This window comes from Rhea pennata, chromosome 28, assembly GCF_028389875.1.
Source record: "Rhea pennata isolate bPtePen1 chromosome 28, bPtePen1.pri, whole genome shotgun sequence".
NCBI classification, from domain to species: domain Eukaryota; kingdom Metazoa; phylum Chordata; class Aves; order Rheiformes; family Rheidae; genus Rhea; species Rhea pennata.
Window position 1 is genome coordinate 5,068,186 of NC_084690.1, and position 19,371 is coordinate 5,087,556.

At 36.0% G+C, this 19,371-nt stretch overlaps 1 protein-coding gene across 10 annotated transcripts in view; it reads right to left on the reverse strand.

Annotated features, from left to right (window-relative positions):
• Positions 1 to 19,371, reverse strand: part of NSD3 (nuclear receptor binding SET domain protein 3) — a 53,554-nt gene that overhangs the window by 15,753 nt on the left and 18,430 nt on the right. For 9 of the 10 annotated variants that reach the window (XR_009960947.1, XR_009960948.1, XM_062596959.1 and 6 more), the window contains 11 exons: positions 18,439 to 18,948; positions 17,526 to 17,652; positions 13,403 to 13,503; positions 10,905 to 10,950; positions 10,213 to 10,343; positions 9,498 to 9,626; positions 8,547 to 8,673; positions 7,944 to 8,141; positions 7,167 to 7,337; positions 2,599 to 2,748; positions 97 to 253 (listed from right to left, as the gene is read on the reverse strand). Coding sequence is in view for 8 of the 10 variants with exons in the window: in XM_062596959.1 (XP_062452943.1) it covers positions 97 to 253; positions 2,599 to 2,748; positions 7,167 to 7,337; positions 7,944 to 8,141; positions 8,547 to 8,673; positions 9,498 to 9,626; positions 10,213 to 10,343; positions 10,905 to 10,950; positions 13,403 to 13,503; positions 17,526 to 17,652; positions 18,439 to 18,948 (1,847 nt within the window). In the remaining 2 variants the exon portion in view is untranslated. The remainder of the gene's footprint in view (positions 1 to 96; positions 254 to 2,598; positions 2,749 to 7,166; positions 7,338 to 7,943; positions 8,142 to 8,546; positions 8,674 to 9,497; positions 9,627 to 10,212; positions 10,344 to 10,904; positions 10,951 to 13,402; positions 13,504 to 17,525; positions 17,653 to 18,438; positions 18,949 to 19,371) is intronic. The other variant, XM_062596960.1, reaches the window with a different exon arrangement.

The following is a 19,371-nucleotide window of genomic DNA, read 5'->3' on the forward strand; positions in this document are numbered from 1 at the left end:
TTACTAGGACTGAGCTGCTTTGAGTTATTTTCATGGTATTTTATACAGTACTTTAAAACTGTCCAAAGCGTCAACAAAAAAAGACAGTGAACTTGCCTGTAATTTCCAAGCTTGACCCAAACAATCTGCTTGTAATGTAGTTTCTTGCCAGCTTTACAGTCATTGCAATTCCAGCAACCTTCAGGCATGTCAATGTTGAGACACTCAGGGTGAAAGGAAGCTGGGCAGGATTCACAGCACAATAGTTTTCCACCTTTAAACAAAGAAATCCTGCTTGGTTTATAGAAGTAAGGACTTTCTTTCCCCTCTGCATAGCAATTGATATTAATTTTAAGTTACACATTCTATGCTTTGATCTGCCTCACAGCAAACAAATGGCAAAAGAAAGGGATCAAGTCAAACTTACAATGCTGGATTAAAAAAAGACTGCACAGTGCACTTATCTAATGTTTAAGCTGTGACTCTTGACTGCATCAAAGATGAATACAAAAGAGGAAATTAATTTTTTAAACATGAGATCAGTTGGCACTAGAATCAACATTCCCAAAGGAAGTACTGCACGTGAAAGCAGCAGTGTTAGCTTTTATGTAGTTTGGTGATGGCCAACAATAACTGATAAAGAACTGAATTTCAGGGAACACTTTTTAAAATCAACATTGTTAGGACCGAATCCCTTAGCAATCAGTTAGTGTGCATTAAAAAAAGCCACAGCCTATAGGTTGATCAATGCTTTTCTGTACCAACAATGTTATAATTTTTTTTTAATGTAATAATCCATCTGTGTTTATTCTTTGAAAAGTTTACCTGTCTGAGCACTGTAAATTCAATTATCTAATGCAGAATGAGACACCACACAAGAGCTCTCCCCATCCCAAAAGTTCCCTTTTTACACAAAGGAAATCTGATCACAGTGTGGTTAAGATTACTTCTTAAACTTTACACTTATTTAGACAAAAGTTATTTTGGCTGGCTTATATTCTGGCAGACGTAACAAATGCGGAGAGCCACAGTACATCTATAAGCCACCCTGAACAAACAAAGCACCTCTTAAAATAGCACTTGGTAATATAAATATATCTATACACGTGTGTGTGTGCAAAAATTCAACAAGTTTTTGGGTGCCAGACTGAAAAAGTGGAAGAGATTTGAGAGTATTTAATGTGATTTTAACCACAATATCAAAAGAAGTGTGAATAGTAATTTTCAAACATTTATCAGAAAATTTTGTCCACCTATAGACTTTCAAAAATGTGATTGCATTAACTGATTGTTGTATATTGCAATAAGCATTCCTTAAACAAATCAGTGACACAATCAATACTGTATTTCCTCTGCTAAAAAATGTAATAAAATTCAACCATCTGGACTTTCCAGAGCTCCCAAAATGCACAATGAAGTTTTAACTTTTAAAATAATTTTTGCAAATACTATTTCAGAGGAAATACAGACCCAGTATGAATTACTGAAACAATATCCAACATGGTAAAATACCAAGAGATGCAAAAACTGAACAAAAATCAAAACACAAAATTTTCAGTGCTAAGCAAGAGAAAAAGAAAAAAGAAAAAAAAAAAAAGAAACTTTGCTCTCAGGATGCATTAATAAGATATTGTTCAAGCTAAGCAGAGGGCTCAAAATAATTTTTGTTTTCAGGAATTACAGAAACTACTAAAAGCTATCAGTCTAGCAGCATTCAAAATAACCTAACTTTAGAATGGTTAATTAGGTACCATTTCTGAACACTCTTTGAGAATCAAATCTCTGTGGAGAACAGAGTATTACCTCTGAAGTATTACCTCTGAATATATATATATTTAACAGACAATAGTCTCTCTCCATAAGGTGTTTTGAGATGTTACAGCATTATCTGCATCAGTGTAAAATAACCTGCTTCTCCTGGAAAAATACTCTGTTCTATCTTAAAGCTGCACATTTTTCTTTCCAGGACAGCAACCTGTCACTCGTATATGAAGCACTGCTTCAAGAAATTAGTAGTCAATCACATGAGAAAAAGGAGCACCAGCTGTCCCAAACTAATCCAAGTGGAACACAAGGCCCAATGACTGTAATAGATACATACACAGGCATAACCTTACTGCCTTCTTACATCTTTGAATTTCCTCTGGAACGGCAAGAATACCCATCAATGTTCAACCTTTATTCTCTCAGGGTTTGCACAAGCTACCTAGAAGATTTGAAACAGAACACCACCTCTTCTTCCTTACAGAAAATCAATTTAAGCAGCTGTTGGTTTTTACATCATTCAGTTAAGCACCGAACTGCAACAATATTAAGCTCTAGCTGGCTCCTCTTTGTATTGTTCTGCAAATAGCTTATCTAAAGTCAGAATAACCCAGGTCAGCTATGAAATGATTTAACCTGTGGCAAGGAGAATTTAGTGACAGTAATTATTTTAAGCCCTTTTATAATAAAAAAATCGCCAACAACATGAACACACGCTCACAATAATCAATGAGTGAAGTTCACTAAAAGCAGTAAGTGGTGCTTGACAAGCAGACATTTCTTGTTTGATTTAGAAAGAAAGAAATAATAGAAAAAGCGAAAGTAAATTAAAGAGAAAGAAACTATTTTGGTTACCTTTCTCACATTTCTTTTTGGAAGCTGACGAAGGAGGAGGAATCATAGGTAATTTCATCAACTCAGCACGATTTGATTCATTCAGTAGGTAGTGGGACTTATAGGCATATGAACTGAACATGGGGTCTGAATGATCCTGCACTACCAACCCTATACGAAACAAACAGAAAGAGATGAGTTGCAATGAAACTACCCATGATTCCATAAAGGAGAAAATAAAATAAATCAAATGAACAGCTATAATGCATATATATATAAAGGGTGAATGAAAAAAAAGATAAAATGAAGAAAAAGGAAAGTCTGACAGAAAAGGTTTCTTTACTAACACAAAAGTTGTGTTGGAGAGACTAAATTCAGCTGTATCTGGAAAAACCTACAATGAATAAGCCATTTCTAAGTGGAATTTCAATTGTGCTTTAATTTGTACATTTATAGAAAAGCACAAAAAAGGCATTTGATTTTACTGTTGTGTGAACCACCTTCCCTCCCAAATTAAAAAAGTAAGCCAATTATAAGAGTTATTACGGTCACTATATCAAAGTTAATACTGTTGTTTTTTCACTTTGTAGCCCCAACTAGAGACGTATACAAGGCTCCACATAGCTGAAAAAACTCACCATCTTGGTTGCTACAAATCTGATCTCTAAGATTTTACCTAAAGTATGCATTTTGTCTTTATTACTGCATTACGAAAAAAAAAGAGGGGGGGGGATTGGGAAGGCATTGATTTTGCAAGGCATCAGAAGCAAAAGAATAGATGAAAAGTCCACCCTAACCCATTTAAGTAAAGCTCCACCAACCCTGCAATTCCACAACTATCAAACACTTTCCAGCAGTCAAGCACGTCACAGTCCATTTTCCCATCTGCTTTCACTTCAAATTATGCATTTGTGCTTTTTCTCTTGTCTTTCTCCTCAAAAAAGGAGGATTGTTGGATCATAGCACACTTTCTACATTGTTCCAAAGAGTCAGGCAGCCTAAAGCCAGAGAATCATAGCTATAGCTCAAAAGTGTATGGCCAATAATTCAAAGGAACAACATAGCAATTGAGTCCCAAGAAGCAGGAAAGATAAGCTATAAAAATAGCCACAAATTCTTTCCCTTGTGAGACAGAGCTGAATGCTATAGGAGAAACTTTGAATTGAGGTGCCCAGAAAACTGGTATAAGCAGAGGAGTGTCCACCTATGTGAAAAGCATGTCCTCAAAGGGGTTCGTAAAACAAGAACCACCAACTTACAAGTATGACCTATACCTACGCAATTATGTGAACCTGAAAGGGCTCAGCAAAGGATGTTTTGGGATGTGAATTCAAGTCTTAAAATATACTGCACTTCAAGTATCTGATGATAAGCAAGTTTAATTATTCTACAGATATTCTGACATCTGCATTTCCCCACTTTGTACTTAGATCCAAAACGTTACTCCACATTAGAAGTTTCTCCTTCTAACACCTGCTAAAGTTTATCAAACAACCATTCTCACATACAGATGCCCAAGTATCTCTTAAATACTAGGTGGCATATTTCTTTCTGAGCAGGTATTCTCAGTGCTCTGGCCAAAGAAGCTGTCCTCACCTTATTTCCCTCATATTGACCATGTATGACTAGAGAGCACTCAGCTCAACCCACCCTGGGGGAGTTTGCTAAATGTAAACCTCGCACAAAGTTTCTGTGGTGGAGCACACTGGCTCCTGATTCCAGCTATGCCTAACAGAAATAAACCCTACAAACACCTTCTAGAAGAACAAGTACATAGTTGCTATAAAATACACGACTCAGTCGGTGCTAGTTGTTCGTAACTCTGAAAGTTCTCAGAACTAAGACTCAATGAATTATACAGGACTGGAAATTCCATCCGCTTAGGTTCAAAGACTACTTATGTTGTCAGGAGAAAATACAGACTTCTGTACAGTTCCGTTTCTGGTTTGAGGAAGCCAGATTTAAATAGAATTTCTAAAACATTGTCAAAAAAGAGAACATTTTCCTCTGCAATTCATTCATTTTTCAGAAATAAATTCAGGTCTGCATCTTCCACAAGCATAACATTCCCTTACTATGTTACCAGATAATTTAATTCAATTTTGGAATCCTATTCCTAAATTCTGATTTCTGTGCCAAAATAGATGCCAAAGAGCAGATATACTTTTCTATAAAGTTCTTAAATAGGTTCCGCCCAATAGAAGTAGGAGGCCTCTATTTTATGCCTTTAGGTATAGAGAAAGCAGTCCAAACTTGGACCAAAAAAAAAAAAAAAAAAAAAACCCAAAAACCAAAAAAACCCACAAAAACCCCCAAGAGATTCATCTTCATAAGCATCCATAACAAAGTACTGCAGATTTATAGCCCACAGTTATAATGTTATGCTATGAACAAAAAACCATCAGGATACTCAGATCTTAAAAGTCAGCTTCAGACATCTTTGGCAGCTGATAACAAGGTTAATAGCACAGCTTCAGAGAAACGTAATTGTTTTGTATCTTGCAAAACAGTTTAGTATTACAGCTTACAAGTGTGTTTTTAAACTGGCAGCAAATAAAATATTTATGGAGACACCCAATTCTAGAAGCCTGTCATTGCTTTTCATTCATGTCTTAGTACAAACACTGCTTTCATAATTGAGATTAATGACATTCTAGGGTTTTTTTTTGCATCAGCAGAATTTGCTAATCGCTAAGATCTCATCACCTACCTCATATATGAGTAGAATGAGGCATCCTACCATACAGAATTCTTCATGTAAATATTTACAGAGACAGACTAAAGCCACTGTTGGATCGTGTAAAGAGAAATTTCTAATCTGACCTTCAAACCAGGGAAGATTCACAGAAACTAGTCTGTCATACACCTACAACTGATTTTGATGCCAGACTAACCACAGAAAACGGAGATAAAAATATAAAAATTAACCTGTTGGAAATATTATGGAATTTTTCTACCTACCACAGGAATTTTTTTTTTTTTTTTTTAGTAATTCCACACTAGCTTAAGATGACAAACAGCTTATTTCCCCCACGGTCGTAAATATTAGTTAAATCACTACTGTTGAATGAGAAGTATTTGTTCTTCTCAGATAGCATTAGCATTTGATACAGAATGCCCAAAACATCTAGATTCTAACAGAACGTTAAGTCACACAGTTTTGGCTAACTATTTCAAAGACACAGCAATCAGCTTGGTTTTGCTGTTCAAACTGTGCATTTGTACATGCAGTAATGCTGCCAATCAAAACAAAACACTATATATACAGCTACCTAGAACCCTGCAATAAAAGAGCATAAAGACATAGGCAATGTCCTAAGTTTGCACATGTGTACATTTATGTAATGTTGTGGGACTCATTTCACATATATCATGTTTGGGGATGGTCCCAAAGTATTCAAATGAGTCCTCAAAAGGGCAAACACTGTGCCATGTTGTAAACACCTTTTTACACATTCCAAGGAGCTTTTCTAAGGCTTATTCTAAAACTTACTGTTTCCCTCTGAGCTTCTGGATGCCATTTCTCTGGAAAAAACTGTTACATTTTTTAACGAGGATAGACCTTTATTAAAATTTGATCCTCTGTGATGGGCTCCTGGGCAACTTGGAAATGAAAAATGGGAGTGAGAAAGGAGAGAGGCAGACAGAAAATGGTTCTGGCACACATCTTTCCCTTTCTTCTCAAAGACTTTAAATTATTAGTCTGCTCTTGCAAATTCAAGGCAATCTTTCTGACACTACACCTCCAACTGAATGAACACAAGCAGATCCAGGATTTATCAGGTATTTCCACCATTTACTAGTGACTTTTCAAAGCTGTTGAAAAGAATATATCCAACAAAGTATTTGATATACTGTGCAATGCATATATTACTATTCAAAAACCTAATCATGACACTTTGATTTATCTGAGAGAAAAAAAGGTTTGTTTGCATTGTGTGAATAAAACAACTGATGCCCCAGAACTTTTCAACCTGTTATCTGACAGAAGTCAAGTGCCTTAAGAGCTGTAAAAATAATCAGGGGGCAGGAGAGGAAAGGAAGAAAGAAAATGAATTTTAGCATATGGAAAAACTCAGTATACTACATGTTTACATGGTATTTTAAGTATTTTTCTTTCAAAGTTATCAAATGTGATGGTAGTTATAAATTAAAATGAATTCTTCTAACTCATGAGTAAATCCTACCTTTTGGACTTAAAAACTTAAAACTATTTAAATTGTTAAGTGGTGAAGGAATACCATTCTGCTTAACAAGCAGTGAATAAGTAACACAACACTCAGAGCATTCACTTTTTCCCCACTGGCGACACAAGTATGCCTTCTCAGCACCTATAGCTGTTTCTGAATACTGATTATTAAAGGGTCAAAACAGCAAGTGGAAATCTAACAAGAACTGTTTACTATACTTAAAAAAAAAAGAAAGAAAAAAAGAAAAAGGAAAAAAAAACAGGGGAAGTACTAAAATCCAACGAGAATGCCCAAAAGGTATTTTTATGAAATAGATCATTTTTAATCACTAAACTGTACAAATGACCATAGAATAACTATAAAACAGAAGAGGGGGAAAAAAAAAACAAATGTGCTCACCTCTTGCACAAACGAAACAAAAGCCTACATTTACAGCTGATGAGGAGTGATTCCTTTTGGAATGGTTACTACAGATGAGAATGTGGGATGACACAAACAAGCTTCCTGCAGCAACACAGCCATCTCCTGAGTGATAGGCAATGGGACATCTGAAACATCTCACCATGCGACCTGTTTAATATAAATGCAAAAAAATGCACCATGTCACCCTGGAATCAGGATATGGTAGAAGACACCACACAGACAGATGCAAGATTGATTTTTATTCCAAACAGAGTACTAGATTAAAGAGAGACATTTACATCTTTAAAAAATCATTTCACAGAATTTTAGAGTTAACTTTCACTTCAAAGCTGTGATGAAAACAAAAAAATCCCACCATGGTTTTAACTATTGTAGAGTCTGTTGTTTTTACACGTTTTGGTTTGCTCCTAAAAGGATTCCTTCCTTCTGAAAAATAACTGTTCCATAGGCTACTACCAGGTATCTTTTTTAAAAGATTCCTCAACCTTGTATAATTAACTCTTAACTTACATCAAACCCAGGTATTCAGCAACTAAAGACAATCAAATATTATAGACCCAGGTACACTTAAAAAGAGGTTTCAAGCTGCTAGCTCTTTTTCCTGTTTTTTTAGATTTACATTTATGACAGCATTAAGAATGATCCTTTGTTTCTTCCTACATGCCGCATTACAGAGGGTAGAGTTATATTATTTGTTATTTAAAGGATGTATTTTAGTTTCCTCCTACTGTTCAAATCCAGCTGTGCTCTCACCTTTACTCGCTTTATGAATATCCTTATCCATTGAGCAGGCAGTACAACAATGCTGCGGGCAACGGAATCCTCGTGACTCGAAGAGAGCAGTGGCAAACTTGCGAACACAGGCCTCATGATAAAATTTACCGCACGTATTGACAGAACAACGCTTCACATCTTTGCCAGGAAGTTTGCATGCAAAGCATGTATGTTCTCCTTGTAAGAAGAGCAACAAAGATGACAATTGTAAATGTCATTTTGTTTTTTGAGATCCAGATCTTGCAAAATAATTCTTAAGTGAATAGAGCTACATTGGTTTGAGCAACATAGACTCCTTCCCTTAAAGCAGGAAGTCAGTTACTATAGTTCAAAGTACCTACATAACTGTCGTTAACAAAAAAAAGTCCCTTATTCTGATTATACCCTGAACAATGTATTACTTGTTGTCTTACCAGGAGGCACTTGTCATGTGGAAAATGACAATTTGGCCTCAGAGATTAAAAAACCTGAACCCAAACCAAAAGTTACGATCTTACTATCTCAATTTGTTCCAACCAGAATATGGCTCCTCAGAAGAGCAGTAAATCCCTCCCCATTTTTCAGACACAGGAACACATTTACCATTTTTACACTCCATGCAGATGAACTTCTCATCAGGCATTGACTTCAGGCCTAGACACTCCATATGAAAGACACCGCAACACTCGCCTTCACAGGACACCAGAGACTCACCGGAACTTTCGCAGATCTTAAACAAGCAGACAGCTAGTCAGAGAATAAAGGGTATCTGACATACTTAAACGTAAATGACTACCAGATGTTAAACCAATCAGCCAAACAACAACATCAGAACCCCCAAAACCCACAACCACCTCCCCAAATTGTCTGAAATCTCTTCAGAGCTATGATAAGGCAGGAGAATTAGCCTATGTCCCAGGGCAACCTGATAATATTTATGGGATGGAGACACTCACAACAGTTATTGAAGCTTTTCTCCTTAGCAGTGTGAGTCCATCCTTTAATGGACAGAGAAAGGAGAGTTACTAGAGGATCCATCTGGACTCCTCTTTCTTTATAATTCCGTAAAGCAAGAACGGCTCTTCCTTACTACCGATCAGGAAATTGATCAGAATATTCCAGTATTTTCCTCTCCAAACTACCAAAACACTTCACTGTCTTGTTCTGAAAGACTATCTCAAATCTTCAAATGGAAGAGAAAATGGCATTTAGTTTTTCTGTATAGGTTAGCCAGTATGGATTAGATAACATATCTGAACTTTCTGGTATGTCAAAGGGCTTAGGAATCATCTCTAGAGCATAAAAACCCAAAAAATAAAAAAATCATAAAAGCTTTGATTCTTCATCTAAGATGTCAAATTATGAGACGTGGTTAAAATAAAGTGGTATAATTTGAAAAAAGAGTATCAAATCAGATTTCTATCAGAAATAGACAATTCACAGAATGGGTAAGGTTGGAAGGGACCTCTGGAGATCATCTAGTCCAACCTCCCTGCTCAAGCATGGTCACCAATTCATCTTAAGTGCACATTTCTTTACAGGACCACTGCTTACCTGACAAACAGTGTCTTTTTTATTTGTTCCAGTTCCTCTCCTGGATAAGCTAGAGTCTACTGACTGTACATCAGAAGCATCCGCATCAGCGGTAGCAGACGGACTGTCTGAACGTTTTCCAAAACTACCCTACAAGAAGGAAAAAATTCAAGGCACTCTAAACCAAGACACTTTCAAAGGACAGTCATACAGTGAAAAAAAATTATGTCATGACTGATGAAAAAACCCAAACAAAACCAGCCAATATGTTAAAGAAAGTCAAAGTTCCTTGAAAACTGAACTTTGCTACAATGATAGAAGAAATGCTGCCATCTTAACACATCTTCTACTTGCACAAGCCAAGAAAATAAAGATGTTCTTTTTACTCTTTCCAGTCACCCCTCTGTCTTACGCCAAGATAGAGCAGCACCCCCCAATTCCCAATCTAATAGCACTCCAGAGAGCAAAATCAGCCAGTGATCTAAACTGCTATGTTTTGCCAGGCAAAGGAGAAGCAAAATTTGTAAAGGAAGACAGTATCTTTTTTTCATACCAATATAGGGGGGATAAAAAATAAAAAGATTATACTACTTCTTTTTTTTTTAGACAATTAAAGACATTAGATTTGTAGGAAATACATCTCACAGATCTAGCAATATGTAAATGAAGAGTCTATTATACCACTGATCAGTTAAACATGCTACATAAGTCTCTGCGAGAAACAATCTACCTTTACCTGTAAATCATTAAGTCCTCTTGAGTCAGAGTCAGATGTATCTCTGTAAGCTGAGCTAGTCAGTTCTACGTCAGTTGAGGCACGACTCCTTTTCTTTAAAGGTTTACAGGAATCTGAAATCTCGCTGGCACCTTAATACAATGTACCGTAATTAGTCCTAAAGTACATTCTGAACTTTTTTGTTAAACAAAGAAAAAATAAAGATGACTGACTGCCTGAAACTCTAATTATTTGCTACCCTTAACATTCAGTTTGTAACTTTGATAATAATTTAATTCTCCATGAAAAGCTAGTTAAATGAAAATCACTTTAGGACGATCTTTGGAGAAACTTCTGGACATGCTAACAAACTGGAGAAGGCTGCTCCACAGAATATAAATCTTTAACAGATTACCTCTCCATCATTCATCTTTAACACATAGTAAGGCAAAAGCATCATCATTTTTTTCTTCTTTTTCTTTTAAATGAGTCCAGAAGGATAAACCAAACTAACACCTATTTTCCCAACTAGCATTTCAAAACAAACACCAAAAACCCCCCATATCTCAAGAGAAATTAAGATCAGTATTTATCATAACGATCACCAGGAAACATTAAGACCTCTGTAGTTCACATGGACTGAAAGCCATTAACAAAATATGATAAAGGGTCAGCAAATTTTAACGAAGTTTATTTTTAGTAAATCAACTCACCTTTCTGTAATCCTGTCTTCACTGCAGTCAGTGGTACCATTTCAACCTGTTTGAATAGGAAAATCCATAGTTAAAAAACAGAGGAACCTTTTTCCCTAGTATCACAAAGAAAACATTTAGGTTTTAAGTGATTAGCATATCTGAACTCAGATGTAGTCTGTCATCCCCTTCTTAGTGTGAGCCTTCTGGTCCTGTTGGGATTTAATCCTAGCTGTCTATGCTGAATACCAGGAGACAAGGCAGCCATACGTTCACTAGCAAGATCCTTTCCAATTACTCCCTTTGTGCATGAAGATGACAGGAAAACTTTATCCGTGTCCAGCAGGCAGGAGCGGGGTTCATTTTGGCAGCCAACACTGATGCTTTTGTAAAACCCCACACCTATGTAAGTACAAGTTTTACCTTAACAGGTATGATACTCAGGTTAGTGAGACACTTAACATATTGCCATTTTAAGGCACTTACACCAAGCATGCACTCTTGAGCTTCTGGGAACACAGACCTTTTCTCTGTATAGAGTGCTGCAAGGCCCACAAAGATGGAGATATGGACTTCGTATAGAGCATTGCAGAGCTCTATACAGCTGGAAACTCAATGTCAGTATGAACTTAAGCAGATAAGTTTATGTTCTTGCAAAAGCACTTCAGGTTCTTGATCCTATATCATCGGAAGGATAAGTTTAGAAACTGTTCTGCCAATGTGCATGTAATGTGAGAATTTGGCGACTGCATCATAATTATAGAAGAAAGTCGTTTCCTAAAGTCCTGTTTTTAAAGTTAAGAATTACAAGCTTTTTTCCTTTTTTTTAAACAATGAGGTTACATATGCATGTAGAAACACATTTAGCAAATATTTAAGGATTATTCTATAATTTTTTTAAAAAATATTTTATTTTGTTGTACAATAGGTAAAAACATACAATAGAAGGATTTGTATAGGATACATTTTGTAATACAAATATAAAATCTAAACAATCACTTTTATTTCTCTACTACTCACTGTAACAGTAGCATTAACATTTTGTTTTTCCCATTAATTGTACTCTTTCCAGTTATAATTTTATACCAAGTGGTTGCAGACTAATTTGGGAATCAGTTGCAAGAAAACTTGACTTTGGGTAACAAATATTGTTGCATAATTGTAAGAAGTTAGTACTTTTTTTTTTTTTTTTTTAATATAACTTAATACATTCAAGGTTATGCGCATTACAGTGCATTTGTGTTTAAGTTTTGTCATATACTTTTCCTGAGAAAAGCAATTTAATGTTCATAGTCTTAGTTAGCTACATAATATAAGAATAAGCAAAGCTAACTGGGATCCATGAAGTTCATATTGTTGGTTCTTATACCTTTGTTAAATTAAGAAATATTTACAAATATAAAATAACTCATTTGAAAATAGGGAGGTTGCAACACCTCATGACAAGATGTTTAAGGGACGTCAGATTATCTTACGCCCAACATTTAAGTTGCTTTAAAGTTTCAGCAAGAAACTTTTTAAAGTTAGAACATTCTTCTGCTAGACACAGAAGGAAATGCTATAGCATAAAAAGAAAAATAAGAAAATCAAAAGAACAATTAGGTCTACCTTCAACCTCTGAAATGAATGAAGTGCAAAAAATAAAGTGTAAAGGGCAAAGAATAAATAAAACAAATAAAAACAAATTTTCTCCTTCCCATATAAATCTTTAGCCTGACTGCCCCTTTTCAAAAATGCTCATTGGAAAAAGCTGTATAAGGAAACATTTTTATATAAAACTCTAGGTTTCAAGTAGAGAGACTCTTACAGAGGGAAAATTGTACATGTAAGGAAAAGAACCAACAACTTTGACAAACTTGTTAAAAAAGCGTATTCAGAATTTAATGTTAAAGTACATCCATCTGCTCAACTTTCCTATTCATTCCCAGATTTTTTTTTTTTTTTCATTAAAGCAACAACATTTGTCTGCCTGATATCCAGATTAAAGGAATGCCCTGTACATGTTAGATCTACTTAAGGAAAAAAAATGTATATCCTAGAAGATCTGTTTTGCTGATGTCTGCCAACATAAAAGTCAAATTATTCATCTTTAAGTTAAATCATTCTTAAAAGTCCATTCTCAAAAGTGGTCAAATTAATCAGTCTGATTTCATTTGAAAAACAAAATCTCAATACAAACCAGCAGCTAAACCAAGAGCAAGAGGAAGGAACCTGGTGGCAATTCCATCAAAGAAATTACTGAAACAAAATCACTTTGCTCATAACAGAAATCTCAAAGTAAACATGGCATGTTCATTAGGAGTCTTGCATCATTGAGTTCCCATTATCCATAGCCTGACTGATACTGTGAAGATGCCAGTAGCAGAGTCACAGCAATGGTATTGACAAGGGGATTTCATGAAGGATAGTCCAAAACGAAACCCGATGGGGAAAAATGGAGAAAAATAAAAAGGCACCAATATAAGCCACAACATTTATGAATACAATATATTTTAACTCTCTACATGGAGGAAGCCAACCTGCTCCTTTTTGATCTTCTTCTTTGGCACAACTTCAGTGGATTTCTCAGACTCTGAGCGGGTTCGAATCGATCTTCTCTGTTGCTTCTTTTCTACAGAACCTGAAAAAGGAAAAAGGTTTCTATTATATGATTCCTTGTACTTCAGAGTTACAGTAAGATACTGAACACAAAGTCAACAGATAAAGTAATGAAACCAAGACTTCTTTCCTCTTCGAACGTTTTATTTTTAAATTCAGTTCCAAGCTATTTGCCAACTGGTTCTCTGGTTGCAGACAACACATTCTGATTCCATAGGCAGAGAGGCCAGCTTCAGAAAAAGACGCCAGTAACCGAACAATTGTAAAGGCTGCAATCCAGTCTAGGGCAAACAGTTTTTCATGACATAATGCTCACAGTCTTCACTTTGGTTAACTTGTAACCAAACAGTCCATCTTTGGTGTTTTGGGGAAGATATCCACGATCAACTTCTTGAACTAAAACACACTAGGAATTTCAGACACAAAACCAGCTTCCAACATTTCATTCTCAAAAATACAGTTCTTTGCCCTTGCTTTACAATGGAAAGGACAGTCTTCTGCGAGAACTCTATCACAAAAGCTTAAATCCGAAACCACGTTGTAACACGTGCCATAAATCTGAAATCTAAACACTTGACTAAAGATTTCAAGAGGCAAAAAAAAAAAAAAAAAAAAAAAAAAAAAAAAACACATAACACAAACAGAAGCAGTTATTATGTGTGCTATTGTAATTAAAGGAAACTGAAAACCAAGTTTAAAAAAATATATCACCATGAAAAACAAACTCAGATCAATGAATGTTATTATGGTGTTTCAAGAGGTTATAGGAGCTACAGGGGTTTGGGGTTTTTGGGTGGAGGGGTGGGAATTAAGGTTGGTAAAATCAGAAGACTCTTCTATGCTACAGTATCTCCAAAAAGGCCAGGTAGAGAAATATACACACAACAGTCACACAATGTGCAATTTTTGAGAGAAAGTACACACTCAGAGCTGTACAGACAAAAAACTGAAGTTTTTAAATTATCCTTTATCAAGCATTATTTTTCTTTTTCAGTATTGGATGTGTTTTAACTAAAGAAGACAAGACTGAAAGAGACTTTCTATTCTTCCAAGTAAAAATACAAATCCCTGGAACCAGGAATTAGCTTACTATACCAGATACACTGTTAGAAATTGAAAGCCTCTTTCTTGTTGTTGGGGTATAATATATCTAGAGAGATAGGCAGACTTTAATCATAGACTGGAAAAAAATCTTTCAAAAGGACTCTAGAAAAAAAAAATCATTTCTTCCTTCAAGAGTCTTGATTAACTGGATGAGCGTTTTTATCAAGGTTACACAAAACATGCTATAGTGCATGATTCTCAGTAACTGAGCTCTCTAGTTTAGAAAGTCATTCAAATTGGTGCAATGGACGTTTACAAGAACTGTATTTCTGGGTAAAAATGTTTAATTGCTTTTCTTCAAGGGAAACAAGTTTAACAATAATTTACCTAATTAACATCAATGAATTATTAATTTTATCAGTAATTAGTAACTCAAATCAAAATCCTTTATTGTAGAACCTGTATAACTTCAGTTCCAATTGGCTGCATCCATTGAAATACACAAACTTTGTGTTAGCTATTACAGATCTCAACGCAAAATTTCAAGGCCATCTTTTACCACCTTTGCATTCAACCAAAAATCTTTGAAGCAGCTGAACATCAATTTTGAGCAAGTGTGAACAGGAAGTTCAATTAATCAACAATGCCTTTTCTCCCTGTGTTCCTGCACAGTAGTAAAGAAATTAAGGTGCAAGGTCTGTTTCTGAAGAGAAACTCTATGATCATTGCACTCTATATTGGTCAACAGCAAGATCAATCAATGCAAGAGGTGTATTTTTTTCTTTGCCTACTCTCCAAGAACTCAGTGCATCACCTCCACAATGCTCCTATCCCATCTTCAGGCATATTTTGATCCAGAGTTTCAGAATATATTTCAGACCAGCGATCTACCTTACTGCTGGTCAAGTCAGGCCAATCCTGTTTCAGCTCTAACTGGAGACCAGAAGCACTAAAATTCTCATAGCTGTTTTCTTATCAGATTTCAAGTTACAGAATTATTTTCCCAGCATTATGGAACTCTGTATATTTAATTGCAGGTTATTAATAAGGACTCCCAGAGTCATTCTTTAAAATACTTTACCGTAAAGGTATTCTGAAGTTCCGGTGACCTTAAATTTGAAAAAAGGACTTCGTAGTTATGTTCCATGAGGGGGATCAATAACTGTCTGGACTTTGGAAATGGCTTTGAAAGTGACTGTTTGGAGTGTATATTGAAGTAAAGCTCATGCACTGTATAGGGTGTTATCAGGTGAAGTTTTACGTATCCAAAAAACCTAAGAAAATGAAAAAAGAGAGGCTCAGAATTTTCACCCTCCCTATGTCTGAAGAGCCATTGTGAAGGTGAAGCCTTTAGTTCCCAGGTGAGAGAAACAAAACAGGTCACCTCTCCTGCTGCAAGACAATTAAAGTAACAACTGTTTGAAAAAGTTGAAATAACTACAGTAATTAAAATTGGAATAAAGAACCACTGTCAACAACAGCAGAGGAAACCCCGCTCACCAGAAAATCCAGCCTACTCAATGTGTACTGTGAAATCCCCAAATACCATCCAGAAAATAGCATATATAAAAATAAGCCTATCTAAAAGCTATACAAGTACAAAACTGAAGTGTACTTGCAGAGGTGAGTGTTCCCATGTATGTTGACCATTGTGAGATTTTTGACTTGGAGTCGCACTTCATTTTTGTTTGGAAAGGAAGAAATAACTGCATAGTCAGATAATTAAAGCAAAAGTGACACTGAGTAATGTTACAAGATTTTTAATCTCTGCAAGAAAGAGGATTTTTTGCTGGGTAAACTGCAAAAAGTCTCCCACTTTTCAGTTCTGTAGTAGCATTTGTTCATCCTGCTATGAGAGGATGTATTCTGCTCCAACTTAAAATTTACTTTGACATACCCAATCTAAAACTAAATATGCCAAGCATTCCAAGGATATGATTAAAGCACAGTAACAAACATGTAAGAGTTAATGCATTTTACATGGCCTGTACAAAGGCTGTGGTTAAAATACAGGAGTCGCTATAGCAAATGAAGGAACTTAAAAAGCTCTTGGTTTAAGATGACTCAAAACTGTCTCTTTTCAGGAACCTCCATCCTTTCCCCAGAAGGGTATCTATCTCTTTGAGGATGCCAAGAGAACATACTGCAGAAGGAAATTTATGCTCAAGGGGAAAGGCCCAATCCTTTTGGAAGAACTCCCATCAGCTGTTTCTTAAAAATCAAAAGATGAAAAAAAAAATGGTTTTCTGTTCCAGGCTAAGCAGCACTCACTCAGTTTATCGTTCTTGTTCTTCTTTACTACTGTACTACAAATTAGCTTCAAAGAGCTTATTCTAGGCTCTCCCTTTCCAGTCTCAACCTCCATTATTTGCCTCAGTGATTCTTCTCCCTCAGACATAATACTTCACAGAACTTAGTGCTTCACAATGGGACTCCTAAAATACTTTCAAAAGGCAAACTTTTTCTCATTTGCTGATAGCATAGCTGAAGCAGTAAAGAAATTTACTTCCTTTACAAAGATCATACAGGAATTAAACAGCAAAGTTAGGGAAAGTGCTCGACCTGAGAGTCGTTCTTTACTGAACTATGACTCTTCTAGATTATCTTCCTTTGATCCTAGTTGTCATTTTTTACATTTTGGGCCCCCAAAAGTATTACTGTGGTTTGCTAACACAAATCCACTCTATTGTCTTCTAAAACAGCCTTCTATCTTCTCTCCACAAGGTACACATCCTTCTAATATGTTTACTTATTGGGTACTTTAAGTTGCAGAAACTAACAAGTTCAAGGGAGGGCAAGTCAGCCATTCCCAAAGACATCTTCTGTTTCCCAAACACCCGGGCTGGCAATATGTTATATTAGCCACACTTGCTACAATTATTAGACAAACAAGATGATGTTCAAACCCATTTTTAACTAATGGAGCAATAACAGTTTTGACATTTGAATTCAAGTGCAAGCTTGGTAAAGTTTAGGCAAGAAGTCCACAGTTTTGCCTACCTGTAGACCCAGAAGTTGTTTCAGGAGAGGACGCATTTTGCACAGTTGTTTTTTCTGTTCTCTGATTTGATGAAGAATTAAGCTTGTCTTGTCCTTTGACACTTATTTCTGTTTTGCTACCAACTCCCTTAAAAAAGAAGAAAAAATGATGTTAGCCTAGTTATATATGTGTTGTTGCTAACAGGCATATTACTTTAATCTACTCTTAAGCCTCAGAACAGAAACCTTCTGCGCTCTTCAATTCAACACACACACGCAACAGTATTTATTACTCAGCTGTTCCTTTGCAGAACTGTCCATCCCTCTCGATCTCTATTTACACAGAAGGGTAAGAGAACGAAGTTATTCACTGGCTTTTCTAAATTTTACCTTCTCTATAATGCTTACGATGAAATAAAAGGCAGAAGGAGCCAAGAGAAACATCCTAAACCTTTTCCTTAAACTGAATGTGAGAGTAGCTGCTGTTCATCTGAAGGAAGCTAGGAGGCAGAATGCATTTAAAAGTTTGTTATACAAAATGCAGCTATTACTTTTTAAATATATTATTAATGGTTTTCCCATTTGTTTCTCACAAATCAATTTTAAGATTTGACTTGCAGAGACTTAATGGATTATTTCAACTAGAAAAGTGGAATTAGTTGGCTATAATATCCTGAACAAATTATCAGCAAGAATGTAATCACCTGTAGGGAGTCCCTCTGTTGCCAGTCAAAATGGCGACTGCCAGAGACTTTTGGTTGTGTGGAAATTAAGAGTTTAGTACAATAAAAGATTGTGTTGTTGCATAGATGTTGACAGATCTAGTCTCTCCAAAGAAAGGCACATACACTGTTAAAAGTTTGGTGGACACAAGTGTAATATGAGACTTCGGTTCATTCGCAGAAAAAGAGGACTCACTAAACAAAGTACCTACCTTAGTAGAATAAACAAACTGATCGATGAGTTTTCCATCCCCAGCAGCATTCTGAAGAGCAAAAACCTGTTCAATTTTAACAACTGGAGACATGTTACATTTTTGAAGATCCAAGGTCCCCTTGTGCATGGTTACTGAAGCTGGTAAAGATTTCCTAGCTGCAGCAGTTTTCCACGCTATTTTCACAGGAGGTGACTCCTCTTCTTCCACACTTGACTGCCTCCTTTGGCTTTGTCTTCGCACCTCAGCATTTGAAGGTGATGATGCTACCACACTGGCATGTTCCAGCTGGGTGTTCAACGCTGGCTTAGGTCGTCTGTTCTTCTTAGCCTCTGATTTAGAAGCAGCAGTCTTTTTGGTTTTTGACAAAACCTCCTCTGGCTCTTTGTCTATATAAATGAAGGTGTATTGTTCTATCCTTTCTTCTCGAGTCATTTTCAATGCTTTCTCAGCATGGGCAATACCAATATCCCACTGAGCACGCTCTCTTTGTGGCCTTGGTTTGCGAATCTTAAAGAATAAAGATAAGCAGCTAATTACACCAAATATCTCTTTCCCACATTAGGGCAATAAAAAATTGAAAATTTTACGATGTATAACACATAATACGCAATCCTGAGGTTTTTAAATCTCAGGCGGCAGTTTTAAGTTTACTACGTTTACAGGGTATCTTTGAAAGGTGGACAGCAAACCCCGTCCTTGAGCATCAAGCAAACACTCCAGCCAGACAGTATGACCATCTCTATTAACAGATTCTGTTCCTGAGTTACAATTTCACTAAAGACAAAAGCAGGCAGTATTTAAGCCCAGAATTCTGTTTTTGAATGCAACCCCATTTTTTTTCTACTTTTTAAATCTTTCATTCCCCCCTCATAAATATCCTTTTCCTCTCCATCAATATTTTAATTAGCATAAATATTGATTTAAGTAGTT